The sequence below is a fragment of the Pelmatolapia mariae genome, linkage group LG1, assembly GCF_036321145.2.
Source record: "Pelmatolapia mariae isolate MD_Pm_ZW linkage group LG1, Pm_UMD_F_2, whole genome shotgun sequence".
NCBI classification, from domain to species: Eukaryota; Metazoa; Chordata; class Actinopteri; order Cichliformes; family Cichlidae; genus Pelmatolapia; species Pelmatolapia mariae.
Genome location: NC_086227.1, coordinates 7,336,504 through 7,350,502, shown reverse-complemented (window position 1 = coordinate 7,350,502; position 13,999 = coordinate 7,336,504). Strand labels below are relative to the sequence as shown.

Here is a 13,999-nt window from a genome sequence, read left to right as displayed (position 1 = left end):
AACATGGCAAGGGTGAGGCTGTAATTTACATGGGACATTTTAAAAAGAAGTGATAAAAACGTTGATCAGTAGCCACTGTAGCAAAATATGAAATTATTAATGGCCATAAGTTTCAAAGCACAGTAGGAAGTGTGGAGGCTGTTTTCATAGAATAGATTTTGCACATATGCACCTGCAGGATGTCACTAGTCTCTCCCATTGCTCTGTTTTGTTAGCTGTGTCCTAATTCAGGGTCTGCATCCATTCACGCGTCCTACACAGGCCACGCTTTTCTAGGCTACATCCTTCAAAGGACTCCCTCTGATCTGGGACACAGCTTGGCCGTTTATCAATGCCCAAGTACGCGAGTACGTACTCGCGTGCTCGGTGAGTACGTACTCGCCGAGAACGCACGGGAGTACGTACCCGCCGAGAACGCGAGCACGGACTCGTGGGCCGTCTCTCAATTCTCAAGTACGCGAGCACGGACTCGTGATTTGTACCAGCGTACGTGATGATGTCACAGGTCCGGAGTTTTTACTGCCGTCCCCTCCTAATTTAACTGTGAGTAACATGTTATGAAGCTTAACTTTAATCACAGCCAAACCGGTTTACTCAGGAACAAATAAAACACTGAAATAAACCAAACATTAACATTTAGAAGTGATCTAAGTGACTTATATATCATTTTTAACCTCAGTAGTGAAACCTCTATTAATAAAAATAGTGTACATGTACATACGTGTACATACCTTAATAAAAACAAGCAGGTGAGATGTTAGAACGCTTTTATTTCTATTCTAGTGGACACTCAATACTATAGACAGCTGCTGGGGTTTCTTTAACCTGAGTAGTGAGAAGACCGCGAGCGGGCGGGGAGGGGAGGGGGGGGGGACGATGTGCCGGGAGTCCGCTGTTGAGTTTTGGACGAAATGCATTCTGGGATATATAGCTGTACCAAGTCTACACCGATGCATGCTCGATAAAACGGGCGGATCGAGAACACATCCGGGACTTTTTCGCGTTCTCGGCGTGATGCGTACTTCGAATTGGAACAGTACTTGGTCTCCGACTGATGACGTATCACGAGTACACGAGAACGCAAGTACGCACAAGTACGCATATTGATAAACGCCCCTTATGTACCACCCTACTCCCATTCCTCCACCTTAATCCATTTCTAGAGTTCTTCCATTCAGATCAGACCTCTGGGCCAGCCATTTCATCATTTCAGTGCTGTCAGCTTCAAAGTTTTATTGCAAATTTTGACTGAAAGCTGCTGGCAGGGAATGGGCAGTGTGATGGTGAAGGAGCTTCTAATGAACATTATTGCTGTGCTTTAACAAGTCCAACCTCTTCTACAGAAAAGATTCCCCAAATCATGATGGTTCTGAGCTCTTTGCATCAATCAACTTGTTCACAGTTGCAGAAAGAGTCATCCTGCAGCCTTCAGTTCATTTAAAAACAGTTATATCATGATTGACAATAATTGTCAGATTATGAAATATGCTGGAGCTACACCCCTCTTATTCATGTTTAGATCATTTTAAACTAGAAGAAGTGAAATGTGGGAAAATTTAAGCAGTGCTCTAATATTGGTTGAATATGAAAATCTAATCACCTGTCTTTTTGCGGTCCTGTTATAGTCTCTGGGTGCCCACTTGTGGAACAGTCTCAGTTATAGCACAGCTTTCCAGCAAGGGAGTGAAAGAGTCTGGCTTCTTTATATGGGTGTTTGCATTTATGCTTTTATAAAGTCACCAATTCATCATCTAATCTCATTTACAGGTAGAGTGGCTCATTTAGAGGCGAGGGTTTTCAAATATATACTTCATGTATCTGAAGAAAATTAAATATAGGGAAAACCAGCAAACACACAGAAACACCACATGTCCACTTTGAAACTAATTAAAATAATTATTTAAAGGGATTTTGGAAAAATAATTAAAATAACTACAGGCTTTCAGTCTTTGTGTCTTTCTCTCTCTTTTTTTCTTCAGCTGGTTAAAATTCAGAGTAATATAAATTGCAAAAGGCTTGAATAAAGTACTTAAAATTTCTTTGTTCAAAGTTAGGTTAAACACACCTAAAGCAACGTCAAACGACTGCTGAGATCCAAATGTCTACATGTGTGTGGCACTGGCTGTGCACGTGTATGAAAGATTCATTCAGTTATTCATTCATTCCATCCACCCATTCATTCTTTTCCGTTCTTTTCAACGAATTATTTTATTCGTTGGTTTTTTAGGGTGACTTTTATTCTGAAGGCGGCCCTTTTAAAATTCTTATTTTGAATTCCGAGAGCGACCTCCCCCCGGAAGTACTCTGCATCATCTGTCCATCCTCCGGGCTGTCAGATGAGGGTTTCAGTTGATCAGTTTGAGAAAAAGATTGTTCGCCGGTTAGGTATGTAAATATCAGAAAGAACAAAACATCGTGAACATGCAGATCCTGACTCCTCATGTTTACTGGGCTCAGCGGCACGGAGAGATTTACCTCCGAGTGGAACTGAGCGATGCCAAGGTAGGACAGTCCCCAACATCCGCCTGACAGCTTTCAGCTCATTGACTCCATATATAATGTTTCAGCCTCCACTCCGACGGGCTTGCCGTTTAAATTTGCTTTTATTTTCTTGCTGGTCTGGGTGTTGCTGTTACTTAACGGGAGCTTTCTTCGCTGTGGCTGTACTACAGCGGACTTTGTCGCGGTCACAGCTAGCCTGGCTGTTAGCTGATACCGTAGCTACCGTCACAGTTGTAAAATGGATTTATTGACTGGTAATACTTACTTCAGCTGGCATGACAAAGCAGACAACCAAAACAATTCATACACGCTTCTCCTGTGTTCAGAAAAAAAGCGCATAATTATTTTTAAAGCAGAATTAATACTTCTCGGTGAGCACTGTTAAAGTCTGCTGTCGAGGTCCTTCAGCTCTAATGGGGTCTAAAATGTAAGGAAGTTTTCTGTAAAGAAGGTAAATGCATTAGTGATAACTGAGTGGACTGACTCCAGAGTGACAGTTGAATTTGGTGTTTTAGAGTTACTTCCTTGTTTTGTAGCTTCTCTCTTTGCAGTTGTCCACCTCTAAACAAAGCCGAGTTTCAGAGAACTAATATTTCTTTGTTACCGATTATGGCTGTGAATGATAAGGAAATAATAATAATGATATCTATTTGAATTCCCCACACCTACAAAGTAAGATTTCATTGGACAGTCTAAAACACAAAAATGATTCAGTTTCTCTACAAATATGACCAAAAGACACCTTTAAATCACTAAACCACACTAAGTTGTGAAAATGTTATTTTCTCCCACCGTGTTTCAATCTCTAAACAAATTCTTTAGCATCAGCATCAAAGGAAAGCTTCTTTTTCTTTTCTTTTTTTTGTAGAACTTTGTTGTTTTATTAAAAGAATATGAAACCATCCACTGTACTCAGATATATCAAATATAGATCACGTCAGCTAAAGTTTGACTTCCTCATTTTTGTAGCTGTGCTTCAATTATTATGTCAGCCGCATGGCCGTGCCATTTGCTATAAGCTTGGCAATGCAAATTTACTTAGAAAAGCAACTTTCAGCAGCACTGCAGTTCAAAGTGCTCCTCTTAAGAATCAGACTTTATAACAAAATGTGAATAAACTATATAAGTAAAGTTAAAAGTTGCAAAACAGATAAAAGGTTTTAAACCAGGCTTTTAAAAGAACGTAAAGCTTTCTTGTAGGTTGTTTCATGGAAGTTGTATAACAACTGATAAGATGCTTTTCTATCTATTTTTGACTGTAGCAGCCCATCTGAGAGGATGACATCACTGATACATTTAGTTGGTTCATCATTTGCTTACAGCTCCCTATATTTTAGTTATTTGCTGAATAACTTTAGTGTGTGCCCAGTGTAAACACGTGTGTCTAAACAAGGATCCAGTCTAACGGGCTGAGTTTATAACTAGCTTCTTCGACTTCATCCTCCATCTGCTGCACAAATGTCTTATAAAAGATGCATGATGTTTAATGGTTGTTCTGGATCTTGTTTCGGCTCTTAGGATGAAGGGAAACTCAAACAGTCTCAGAGAACACCACCTGGCCCACACAGACGAGTATAAGCAACTCAGAATAACTTCTGTAAAACTCAATAGTACAACATTACCACCTCTAAAGTGGCCGTAAACTTGAATCAACAACTTTGCACCACTTTCAACAAAAACATATTGCAACACAGTTTTGTGTATAGTATTGTACTGCTATGTTTAGCTCTTCATCATTACCTGATCTGACTGTATTGTGAAAGTCTGATGTTGCTTGTCCTTAAAACAAACCTGCAGTTTGAATATTTGATCTTCAGTAAGAGTCAGTGGAGGCAGAAAAGTCTGGTCTTTTCCAGGGCTGAAGGAAAATGCAGAAAAATGCCGAAATAATGTTAACCAAGCAAATTGACTCTGCAGAAAAACCACCCAACACTGGATGCACTTAGCTTGACCAAGCTACCTCCCATGCAGTTTGTGGTGACTAAATGGTTGCCTAGAGCTTGAATGTGTTGCACACTGACAATCACTTTTGATCGCAAGGTAATTGACAGGAGGCAACCTTTCTGAAAAGAGTTGCAGTCTGACTAGAACTAACTCCAGTCACTCTCAGATAGATCGTCAAAGGTTTGCAAATATTTATTTGGCTGATTTGTAAATGCAGATCAATTGCCAGCATGTTGTCGTCAGTCTGAATGAGTCAACAGATATGTGGTTTTCACCGATCTATCACAGTTAATTTCTAAAACAGATTGCGTGTATTTACCATCTGGACCCCATTAAATCACAGACTAACATCAGACTGACTCCATCTAATGGAAACATTTATGGAACGTTTTAGTGACAAGAACTGAAAACAGATATTAACAAAGTTTTAACTCTGAGGATATAATTTGAAGTTGGAAAAAAATGATGACGTTAATGTTTTGCAATACTTTTGCATCACAGAATGTTAAAAATTACAATAATATCGTAGTGTGAGCGAAGTATTTGAAGTATTGTTATAAATTTGTGTTGTGGGCTATATGAGGATTCTTTTTTCTTTCAAGAGAGAATATCACCAAACCTAATGTATCATTTCTACCTCAATGGTTTGTCCACTTTTGGGTTGTGATGGCAGCTTTTGTGTTTTTCAGAATGTCAATATCAACCTGCAAGAACACAACACACTTCAGTTCAGAGGTTGGTACTTTATTTTTGTGCATTTAAGAACAAGAAAATAAAGATTAAATAAGAATGAACTACAGAATGATGCATAACCACAATATACTTAGACAGTTTTGTCTTTTTGTCTTAAATCTTTAGCATTTTTTTAGTGAAAGGTTCTCTACAAATAAAATTTGTACTCACTTTGCTTACTTTACTGTTTAAAAAAAAAACAAAAAAAACCTTGTACCACAGCACAGGGTCATGGAGCTAAGGGAGATAATGAATACGAGTTCAAGTTGGAGTTCCTGGAACCTGTTAGACCCGAGGTACCGCTGTCTCATTTTTGAAAGTTTTCAAGAATTGATTGTGGTTTTTTTCCTGCTAAGGTTATGACATTGTGCCAATAATGTTCCTGTCATTCTCCAGTTTTAGTGTGAGTGAATTTGACATGGACACTAACTGAAAAACTGACTTAATTTCCAACAAATAGCTGTAGGTTTTATTTCAACACACACACAGGTTATACAATATGTCATGTTATTTAGGATCGATTTAATACTCTGTTTCCAGATCAAGCACAAGTCCACTGAGCGTCAGGTGGACATCAAAATCAAGAAGAAGGAGGAGCGCTGGTGGGACCGGCTGACGCTGCAGGAGAAAAAGCCTCTGTTTCTGGCCCCAGACTTCGACCGATGGCTGGACGAGTCGGACGCTGAGATGGAGCTTCAGGCTAAGGCAAAACGACAATGATTCCACTCACCCTGAGGACAGAGATTTAAATGTGTACCACAGAAAATACTTTTGGTTGCTAGCATTAACACTGTGTCTGATGGGAAGTCAAAGGACTAGAAAATGTAGTCTTTGTAGTTGCAAACAGGTTTTGTGGGATTAAAATAGTTTTGTTTGGAGGACATTTTACTTTTTATCGCAGGTCCTTTTCAAAGTTAGTCATGCAAGAGCCAACTCACATAATTTTACATAACTTATTGTGATCTGGCAAGGTTCAGCTTTGGACATGTGTAATTTGAACGTAAACTTCATGTCAGTGCTCCTCCCTACTTGGCTATTAAGGCTGCTGAGAGACTAAATCAGTTGTTCTGGACATGCTGCTAAAATTTAATATGATTATCCAATGAAATGTGTTTATCTGTAAAAGTGTTTTATAATTAAGGGAGTTGTGTTTTGAACTCTCTGGGATATTCACACCATCTGCATGTACTACAGCTATCAATTACAGAGCCACGATAACTTTTTGCATTCCCAATAAAAGATAAATACATTTCTTTTCAACGCACTAAATTCATCATCTAGCTGCTTTGGAACTGATGAGAAATGTGACTAATTGTAATTCATTTGTTGTTCTTTTAGGAGGAGAAGTTAAACAAGATAAGTGTGGAGTCAAGAGTTCGTAATGACCGTGAGTTTCACAGAGTTCTTCACCTTCAAATAACCTGAAACTCAGATGTCCTATATCACCTGTGTTTGCTGTCCTTTAGATTAAATTCTGCAGATTAGTTAATTTTAGTCATTTTCTCTCTTGTTTCCACAGCCTACCTGGGTCTGAAGAAAAGCTACTTGTTCATGTACAACCTGGTGCAGTTCCTGGGATACTCCTGGGTCTTTGTCAACATGACTGTCCGCCTCTTCATTCTTGGTCAAGGTTTGTAAAGAGAAAACAAATGTCTTAAAGCATGGAAAGGCAGGCATTTTTTTGGAAATGCGTTTTTGGGGTCGTTATTCAAAAAAGTAATGTATTACACACTTTTCTTAAAAGTAATGCAGTACTTTACTTAATTACTCCCAAGAGGAAAAACTAATTTGTTTTACTACTCATTTTATTATTTTCCCGTTTCTCTATAAAATGACTTTAAACACATTGTCTCATCATTACAATTTAACAATATAAGCCTATAGGCTACAGTCCCATGCACCAACACAAATCCCTATCCTAATCAGGACACACAGGATCTTTGACTTAGTATTTAGGTATGAACACAGAGCCGACAGCACAAAGCAAAGATGAAAACCAGCGCAAAGAGACTTTAAATTGATCGCCATGGTGATTGTACTGTAGAACAATGAACAGGTAGAAACAGAGGCTGAAGCCTGGCTGCTCATCGGTTTGTTACCTGTTGAAGTTTAGGGTCTGGCTGCCGGGCTGGTGTCAGCATTCACTCAGTTTTTACTCTGGGTTCTTGGCTAGCTTAGCATTAGCATGCTGTCTGTGCAAGTGCTTGACAAAGAGCCAAAGTTGTGCTACCAGCATAATGCTGTTTCTGTCCTGCATGCAATTTGCACTTCAGCATCGCCCTCGTCTTTTTGTGTATAGAGTAGAATATAAATAAAATGCCTATATCCATGCTGTAGACTGTGCCACTATTTTCCTTCTCTGACACAGGTACCAAAATCAGTTGATTTCAGCAAGTGCAAGTGGAAACGATAAGCGTGACCCATAGACACAGGCAAAACGGACTATTTTAAGGGAATTTTAAGGAATTTAATTACTCTTGATACCAATCCCTAGTAAAGACCCTACAATGATGCAGAGAAAACCACAACAATCAGACAGTCCCCTATGACCAAAAGCACTTGGAAGACAGTAGGAAGGAAAATCTTCCTTTTATCAGGAAGGAAGCTCCAACAGTAGCAGGCTCAGGGAGGGGTAGCCAGCTGCTGAGAGAAACAGGACAAAAGACTCACTGTGGAAGAGAGAAAGAGATGAATAATAAGTAATAATTAAAGTGGTGTACAAACACAGAGGGTGAAAAGAGGTGAGTGAGTGAGTGAAGAAGCCCCCAAAAGGAAGAGTTATAAGGAACTCTGTACAAGTGAATCTGACTATTAACTTAAACACTCACCAGTATCAGCATAGTAGATGCATAGAACTGAAGTTACATCCAGTAACTACTATATATTTTGAATGAACCCTTTTTCTGCTGGACAGATAAGCTACAATGTGCTTTTCCTGTTTTTATATATATATATATATATATATATATGTATACATATATATAAATATGTTATAATGGTTAGTTAGGTAGCGACGCCAGATTTTTACTACCATTGTATTATCACAGAGTACACATTCAATCCAGTTAGTCTGTCTCTGCCATGTTTGTCTAGCCAAAGTGCTGAACTTCAAACCATCTCATTATTCATCTTGAGGTTCTTTTGTGCATTAATTTAACCTTAAATACGCCAGAAGAGCCAACAGTTCTTCTTCACCTCTTAGAAACATTGGACCTTTTGGCCTGCAGCATAATGCACTGCTCAAAAAGTAAAGTGAGCACTCAGTATAATATGAAGTCATTTAAACTTCTGGGATATCAGTTAGGAACTGTAAACCATTCAAGCTGCATGGTACTAGACTGTGAGCACTGAAGGACATTAGGTCCTCAGGCCTCCCACATGAAGTCTGTTTCTGATTGTTTGGTCAGAGACATTCGCACCAGTGGCCTGCAGGAGCTGGACTGCCCCACCCAGCTCTTTTTATGTAACACTCCATCTCCTGTTATGTCTTCCATGCTCTTGAGACTGCGCTGGAGACCAACCTCTCCACTGCACCTGTTGTCACTTTCATTTACACCAAAGCAGGTGAAATAGTTGGCGCTGATTTCGTTGCGTGTGTGTGTGTGTGTGTGTGTGTGTGTGTGTGTGTGTGTGTGTGTGTGTGTGTGTGTGTGTGTGTGTGTGTGTGTGTGTGTGTGTGTGTGTGTGTAAAAACTGAAAAGAAACGAACACAATCGGCAGGAAAATAAAACAGACAGGGGGTCCAGAGACTGCAGGGAGAGAGGTCTGTGGTTTTGTTTGTGAGGAGCTATTCACAGATAAGCTCATTTGAATAGAAACAGGAACACAACTACACAGCAAGGATTTGTTTTGCAAATGGCCATGGTTATGGATAGTGGCTCGGGCAGCGTGCTCGCTTAATCATGTCCTGTTTTTGTTTCTCTCTCGCCCCACACAGACTCATTCTATGATACCTTCCACACCACAGCTGATATCATGTATTTCTGTCAGATGATGGCCGTGCTCGAGGTCATTAATCCTTTGTTGGGTCTGGTTAAAACAGGAGCTTTTCCCGCTATGATACAGGTAACATCCGGCGACACATTTTGCCCCCTGTTAGTTTTTTTTTTTTTATTCGTCTTAACTACAAAATTGAAAGCTCATGCACATGTGCACAACATTATTGAAAATGGCAGCTAGTCAGTATTCACATGCATCACACGTGCAATTTATTTTACCTAGAGAGTCTCATGGCACCACAGAATGATTTATTTATTTAATAATTTATCATATACCTTAAAGTAAAATAGTAAAACTAAAGAGCTCTAACACAGAGCTCCAGTCTGCAGGCCTGTGCTTTTATGACAGTCAGCTTTATCTGGCCTTTAATTGTGCCTGCAGGTTGCGGGGAGGAATGTTATTTTGTTCGTCGTCTTCGGCAGCCTCGACGAGATGCAGAACAAGCCCGTTGTCTTCTTCGTCTTCTACCTGTGGAGCACCATCGAGATCTTCAGGTTAGCTCAAATAGCCTTCCTCCTCTCTCCTGTTGAGGATGTGTCGCCCGTTCTAATATCAGCCCAACCTCCTCTACATCAGATACCCGTACTACATGCTGGCCTGCATCAGCACAGAGTGGAAGATGCTAACGTGGCTGAGGTACACCATCTGGATTCCTCTTTACCCGCTGGGAGTCATAGCTGAAGGTTGGTGATTTTGTGGTTGGCAAGCAAGCGTTCGTGTCAGTTGTGCGTAGTTGTTACTGATGGTGTGTCATTCTTTGCTTCTTTTTTTTTTGTTTTGTTTTATTTGCATCTAGCCGTGGCTGTGATCCAATCCCTGCCCATCTTTGATGAGACCCGTCTGTTCAGCCTGCCTCTCCCCGAGATGTTGGGAAACTCTTTAAGCTTCTCCTACACTTTGCAGCTCTACCTGGTTTTCATGTTTCTGGGTAAGAAGTCTGCTCACGTACCACCATCAAATCTGATTCATTTCCACTTCCAGTCCGCATGCCAAAGTATCTTTGGGCAAGATGCTGTAATCCCAAGTTGCTCCCATTAGGGGTGGGCGGTATAAACGGTATACGGTGGAAACAATATGAATTTGGCCAACGGTAGAGATTTTGATTTTCCGCTCTACCGCGCATGTTGATGGTGTCATCAAGCTGCGCCTGTTTTGGTCGAAAGCATCACAGCGGCTGCAAGCAGTATCATCTGCAAATTATGCCGGGCGACAGTAATAGCGAAGAGACGAAGCACTTTTTGGAATATGAGGAAAGCCAAAAACTGCGCTTCCTCCACTTCCGTACCATTGATTGATTAATGTTGAATTCTGCTCTGTTCCCATGTTGTAGCAGTATATTAATGACTAACCTCGTATTGTGGATGGATTATCTCAGTTGTTCTCCTGACTGAAGTTTGGTCTGTTTACAGCATCCTGCCATGCGATTGCATTTGTCCCGAACCATCAGGAACCCTCACGTTAACTTTTATCGAGTGGAAAAAAGTTAGCGTTCATCCTCCAGCTTCACTGTGTTTATGTTATGCTAACATAGCTGTGTCACTAGCGATCACGTAGCACATCATTATATACCAGCCCAACTTCAGCAACCCTAAAAAAGTCACTGCTGTTTAGTTTTCTGTCTTCATTTATGTTGGAAGTGATAGCAGAGCTGTACGTTTCTCTCAGTCAGAACATGCTATATAATGTTTAGGTGGAAACTAGCGAGCTATCTTCCTGCTAACTTCTAACTCCGTTAAATGTAATAAATTCTGTTTTCATGGATGCCTGGATGTTAAACTTAATTGTTACACCTGGTAAAGCAGCAGCACTGATCATTTTATTAAAGATGAAAGAATGTAGACAGTTTTTAACTCTCAATGATGCCGCAGTGTTCGTTTGACTTTGGGACCTGAAGCGGACGGAGTTTGGACCCAGGTTACTCCGCGAGGCTCCTGACTACGGTAGCCGTAATGCTCCGACAGTCCATCAAGTGGTGCGGCTTCGTAGCTTACCAAAGTCATACTAAAACTTTTTTGACAGATTTTTGAGCGCCGTGTACCACATAAAATTGGTTTGAGGTCAGTAACCACAACCAGAATTCATACATAAGGCGCACCAGATTATAAGGTGCACTGTCCATTTTTGAGAAAATTAAAGGATTTTAAGCGCACTTTACAGTGTGGAAAATACGGTATACAGAAGAAAATAATACATCGCGATATATATCGTTACCGTACATGCTTCAAATTATACCGCAATTTTAGGCCATATCGCCCAGCCCTAGCTCCCATTCATCAGTGTGTAACACTTGGATAGAAAAAAGTGCTTGTATCAATGTGTGTTAATGGGTGAATAAAAGATGTTTTATAAAGTGCTTTCAGTGCTCAGAGCAGAAAAGCACTGTATATACATTTATGTATATATAACTTTGAGTTATATATACATAATTATGGCTTAATTACGTTTTCTTAGCTTATTGCCTTTGTGCAATACAGCTAATCAATGACTTAATCGATGATGTTGTAAAATTCTTTCACACCTTTTTGTGATGGATTGTGAGTCAGATGAACTGCTACGTCACTGACATTCTGGTTTATTAGTTACATTTAAAGCAGGCCTTTGAAACACGACGTTTAGTTCGCTAGTCTGCAGAGACACTCCGTTCCTTGGGTCATCTATAATCCAGAAACATGCCAGTGAGTGTGTGAGCTTCATACTGACGGAAACCGTCTCCCCACAGGACTCTTCATCAACTTGCGGCACCTGTACAAGCAGAGAAGAAGACGATACCGCACGAGGAAAAGGAAAGTGCACTAACTGATCGACACCCTTGCCTTGCGCACACTTCAAAGCAGCTGGTTTTCTTTGTGTTTTTGTTTTGTTTTTGTTTGTTTTTTTTATCCTTTTATTTCCTGTTCTCATTTTCATCCGCACACACTAAGGTGATGTTGGAGTACTGGTCACATTGTTTCTCTACTGTGTCAACTCTGTCCTGTACTGTAAACGCTTCTGTAGCAGACGGATGGATCACGGATGCTGAACAAACGTCTTCTGATGGCACCATATGTGCTGATCTTACTGCTGAGAGATTGACTTGTTTATTGTCTGTATTTATTGAGTTTTCCACACTAGAGGTGTCTTTATAAAGTAATATTTTTGATTTGTTGATATTTTGGGACATAAATAAAAAAAGAAGGGTTTTTTTTATCACATGAATGGAAATGAATAATGAGAATCTTTATAATTGTGATTTATAAATAGCGATTTAGTTCATAATTAGAAAAGATATTGTTAATGCATAATTAGGAACCAGTTTAGGACCTCTTTTGTCTTTCGTGTATTTCACATTATTTATAAAACTTTAATAATAATAATGTTACACTCAAAGTTGATCTTTAAATCATGTTTACTGGAGCTTTATGGTATTTTAAGCCACTTATTAAAAGTCAAACACCCTTTACCGTCATATTTCTCCTTACATGTAAATGTATTTGAAAGCTGATGCAGTTTGGATGCCGTTCTCTGTTCTGATCCAAGATACAACTTCTCTATTATGTCCTGTCCAAAGTCTTCAAGGTTTTTGAAAGTTGTTTTCTGCTTCAGTTGTTGCAAGTACATGAATGAGTGAGAGTCTAAACATGGGCATGTCATGCCCGCTTGAACACAAGCCATGGTGTGAACATGGCAATACTGTATCCAAAAGAGAGGTTTTGTGATTAGCAGTCTTTACCATGTTAATATGAACTCTCCACAAAAAGGTCAGCTGTGAGGTAAATGTTCCAGAAGTTAAGGTTAAGCTATAACACCACTTGAACTTTTAAAGCTGTTGTGTCAGATGCCTTTACAATAAAACACTGTGGCTGCAAACTATGAACAGTTTTAGAGTTACTTTATTTTCTCCTCATTGGTTCCACGGTGCATTTGCAGCACTGAGCTTTGGATGGAGCTGTCAGTCACTCAGTGCTTTGAATATTAACAAAGTCATGCAAATGTTCTTAGCAGTTTGTTTGTTTTGGGAGTGATTCACAATCCTTCATACCAATCCTTACGTTAGTTTCAACAGTAATGTGTGACAGTAGCTTATGCATTTAGCTCATGATTTTAAAGTTTGTTGGGGGTATTTTGGGGGCAGGGGGATCTTCTCTCTGCATCTTCTCTTTTAGTCGCCCCACATCCACTTGATTTCATATTTTTGCATAAAAACATGTATGAAATGTATAGATGATATGAGAAGGAGCTGTGCATGCCTTATTTTTTTGTCCCAGTGTTTCATCATTTCCTTAATTGTTCACTATTTCCCAGCCACTTTTTGTTTCGCATTTATTTGTTTGCTAAAATTTTTGCCATTTCATTTGTGTGTTCATGGTCATTTATGTTTCTCTGTTTGTGAGTGGATGTCGTTTGTAAGATATGTATTGGGCATTCAACTTGATATGGAGTGCTTTGCATGTCTGGGTTTTTTTTTTTTTCTTTATGTGTTTTCAGATGTTCTCATGCAGGCAAATTCAGGCCGGTGCTGGACCTTTTTATAAGTTTTGTTTCTTCACAGTGTTTGAGGAGGGGGAAGATGAAATAAACATTCTTATTTTGAAGATTACTTTGTCATGTCACATTTTGGAGAGTATTTTGTGTTCTGACTTTCTTCAGGACGTGCAGAGACTTGTTAATCCTTAACGGTTAAACTTCCTTTCCAGGTTAAAATAATCCTGTTTTATTTTATATTTGGCCATATTGGTTGTTTCAACTTCCTTCCTGCACCTTTGAGACAAAATTCATCTGATTGGCCCCTTAAAAACAGAACAGTTTGAACCATCGGTAGGGCTGTGGTAGACCCTGGTATCCA

The 13,999-nt window shown here is 39.6% G+C and overlaps 1 protein-coding gene across 1 annotated transcript; it reads left to right on the top strand.

Annotated features, from left to right (window-relative positions):
• Nucleotides 1-2,299: 2,299 nt before the first annotated feature.
• On the top strand, nucleotides 2,300-13,766 carry LOC134625703 (very-long-chain (3R)-3-hydroxyacyl-CoA dehydratase-like). Its single transcript, XM_063470960.1, has 11 exons — nucleotides 2,300-2,502; nucleotides 5,136-5,181; nucleotides 5,401-5,474; nucleotides 5,719-5,883; nucleotides 6,517-6,565; nucleotides 6,698-6,808; nucleotides 9,116-9,243; nucleotides 9,559-9,671; nucleotides 9,754-9,860; nucleotides 9,974-10,105; nucleotides 11,897-13,766. Exons 1-11 carry the CDS (start codon nucleotides 2,422-2,424, stop codon nucleotides 11,971-11,973), a joined length of 1,083 nt encoding a protein of 360 aa, XP_063327030.1. The 5' UTR covers nucleotides 2,300-2,421; the 3' UTR covers nucleotides 11,974-13,766.
• Nucleotides 13,767-13,999: the final 233 nt, after the last annotated feature.